Here is a 2,061-nt window from a genome sequence, read left to right on the forward strand (position 1 = left end):
CTGAGAAGCGGCAGGGAGTGCTCAGGGGGCCGTCTCCGATCACAGTGGCCCCATCCTTGCCGCGGGAGGGGCTATCCTTGACGGGCAGAGGAGACACGGCCTGGGGTCCCCTCATACGGCAGCAGCAGAGTCGAAGCCCGAGGGGGGGCAGCCCGTGGGGGAGGCACCCCCTCCCCACACCCGGCCCACCCGGGGCAGCCCCGGGACCCTCCCGTTGTCTCCCGGAGCAGCCCCCGCCGGCCCCATCCCCGCGGGCACGGGCGGCCCGGGCGGGAGCGCGGCCCGGGGGGCGGGCGGGAGGCGGGGCGGGAGGGGGCGGCGGGCCGGGCTCCCCGGGGGAGGCACCGGAAGGCGCCCGGCGCTGATTCATTGCAATAAATTGTTCCCATCGCGGCAGGGCTCGGTCATCGCCGCCCGAGCAGCAGTCGGAGCAGCAGCCGGAGCCACCGCCGGGGAGCGAGGATGAAGATGCAAGCCGAGGTGATCCGCGAGGGCGAGCTGGAGAAGCGGAGCGACAGCCTTTTCCAGCTGTGGAAGAAGAAGCTGGTGGTGCTGACCAAGGACAGCCTCAGTCTCTTCCCCGACGGGCACAAGCGGGCCAAGGGCAAGGAGCTGGGCTTCGGCTCCATCCTCAAGGTGGACTGCGTGGAGCGCACGGGCAAGTACATCTACTTCACGATCGTCACCAAAGACCGCAAGGAGATTGACTTTCGGTGTCCGGACCAGAGCTGCTGGAACGCCTCCATCACCATGGCCCTCATCGACTTCCAGAACAAGCGGGCGATCCAGGACTTCAAGAGCCGCCAGGAGATGGAGCAGGCGGCGGGCACCCAGGAGCGGCGGCTGGCCCGGGCGCCCTGAGCCGCCTCCGCCCGCCCGGCCGGCCCGGCCCCAGGTGAGCCCTCCCGGCCCCTCGGCGTTGCCGCCGCGGCACTTCCTGGGCTTTTCGCTTGGTCTTTCTAAATTATTTTCCTCCCCGCTTCGGGCAGCCGGGCGGGCGCGGGGCTCCCGCAGCCCTTCTGGCCGGGGGGACCCGCGGCCGCCCCGCTCCGCCCCGGGGGGTTCCCGGCCGCGCCCCGAAACCGCGCCGGGTGCCCGGCCCGACCAGCGCACGGGCTGCGGCCCCTTTCCCCGTGCATCGCCGGGAATTCCTGGTGGGAGCCGGCCTTCTGCAGTGTGCCGAGAGGACGGCGTGGGGGTGGCGGGGAATAAGAAATGGCACCTGGCAATGCTTTCTTCACAGAATCTGCTTAAAAAAAAAAAAAAATCTGTGAAAATAAGTGCTCAATGCTTACTCTCCCTTTAAAGCCCCCCATTTTTATTTTTTTCCTCTCCTGTGCCTTGCTGTGCTGCTTAACTAACCCATTTCCTCTTGCTACTTTTAGAGCATACCACTGGACGATAAACCAGATCGAGTGTCTTGGACTGAAATGGGACAGGGTACCAATGAAGGAAAGCAAAGAAGAGAGCTGGAAACAGCTTGGTTTTCTCCAAGCCCGTTGTGGCTGCTGAGCAAAGAGCCCTGAGCTTTGCCTGAGATGCATAAAGAAAAACCAAAGACTTTCGTACAGGACTTCTAGCAGAGCGTCCACGTGTTTTGAGTGGCACAGCTTTGTGAACTATTATCTTCTATTTATGAGATGCAAGGAAGATTCAACACTGACTGGTGGTGTTAAACACAGTTTAAATTATTTGTAGTATCTATATTTGTATTTATTTTGTTGAATGTCTTTCAGCAGTTACGGTCTTAATATTGCTTTTGCATTAATGTGTCCATTCCAAATAAATTACTTGAAATGTTCACTTTTTATTACTGTACTCTGGGCTGCATTAACTTTTGTTGAGGCATATCTGTGGATATGGCAGTGGTGAAGTGGCTTAAAAAGAGTGGGTAAGGCTTGGCTTTTTGGTGCTCTGGACTGGGCAGTGGGAGGTGGAGAAAGCCCAGATAACCCGTTTGTGTTTGACCTTGTCTCCCAACCAGGGAGGGGAAGTGTGTTGAGGTTCAGTTCTGGTCAGTGGTGGAGACAGAAAAGCCTACCACAGCTTGCAGAGGTGCTC

General features: G+C 59.7%; 1 protein-coding gene across 1 annotated transcript; it reads left to right on the forward strand.

Moving 5' to 3' along the window:
- The first annotated feature begins 375 nt into the window (after positions 1-375).
- On the forward strand, positions 376-1,809 carry PHLDA2 (pleckstrin homology like domain family A member 2). The gene is made up of 2 exons (XM_066186865.1): positions 376-895; positions 1,386-1,809. The coding sequence occupies exon 1, from the start codon at positions 463-465 to the stop codon at positions 859-861; it is 399 nt and encodes a 132-aa protein (XP_066042962.1). The 5' UTR covers positions 376-462; the 3' UTR covers positions 862-895; positions 1,386-1,809.
- The last annotated feature ends 252 nt before the right edge of the window (positions 1,810-2,061 follow it).

Source organism: Chamaea fasciata, unplaced genomic scaffold, assembly GCF_029207755.1.
Source record: "Chamaea fasciata isolate MVZ Bird 193981 ecotype frontalis unplaced genomic scaffold, bChaFas1.0.hap1 SCAF_7, whole genome shotgun sequence".
Classification (NCBI taxonomy): domain Eukaryota; kingdom Metazoa; phylum Chordata; class Aves; order Passeriformes; family Sylviidae; genus Chamaea; species Chamaea fasciata.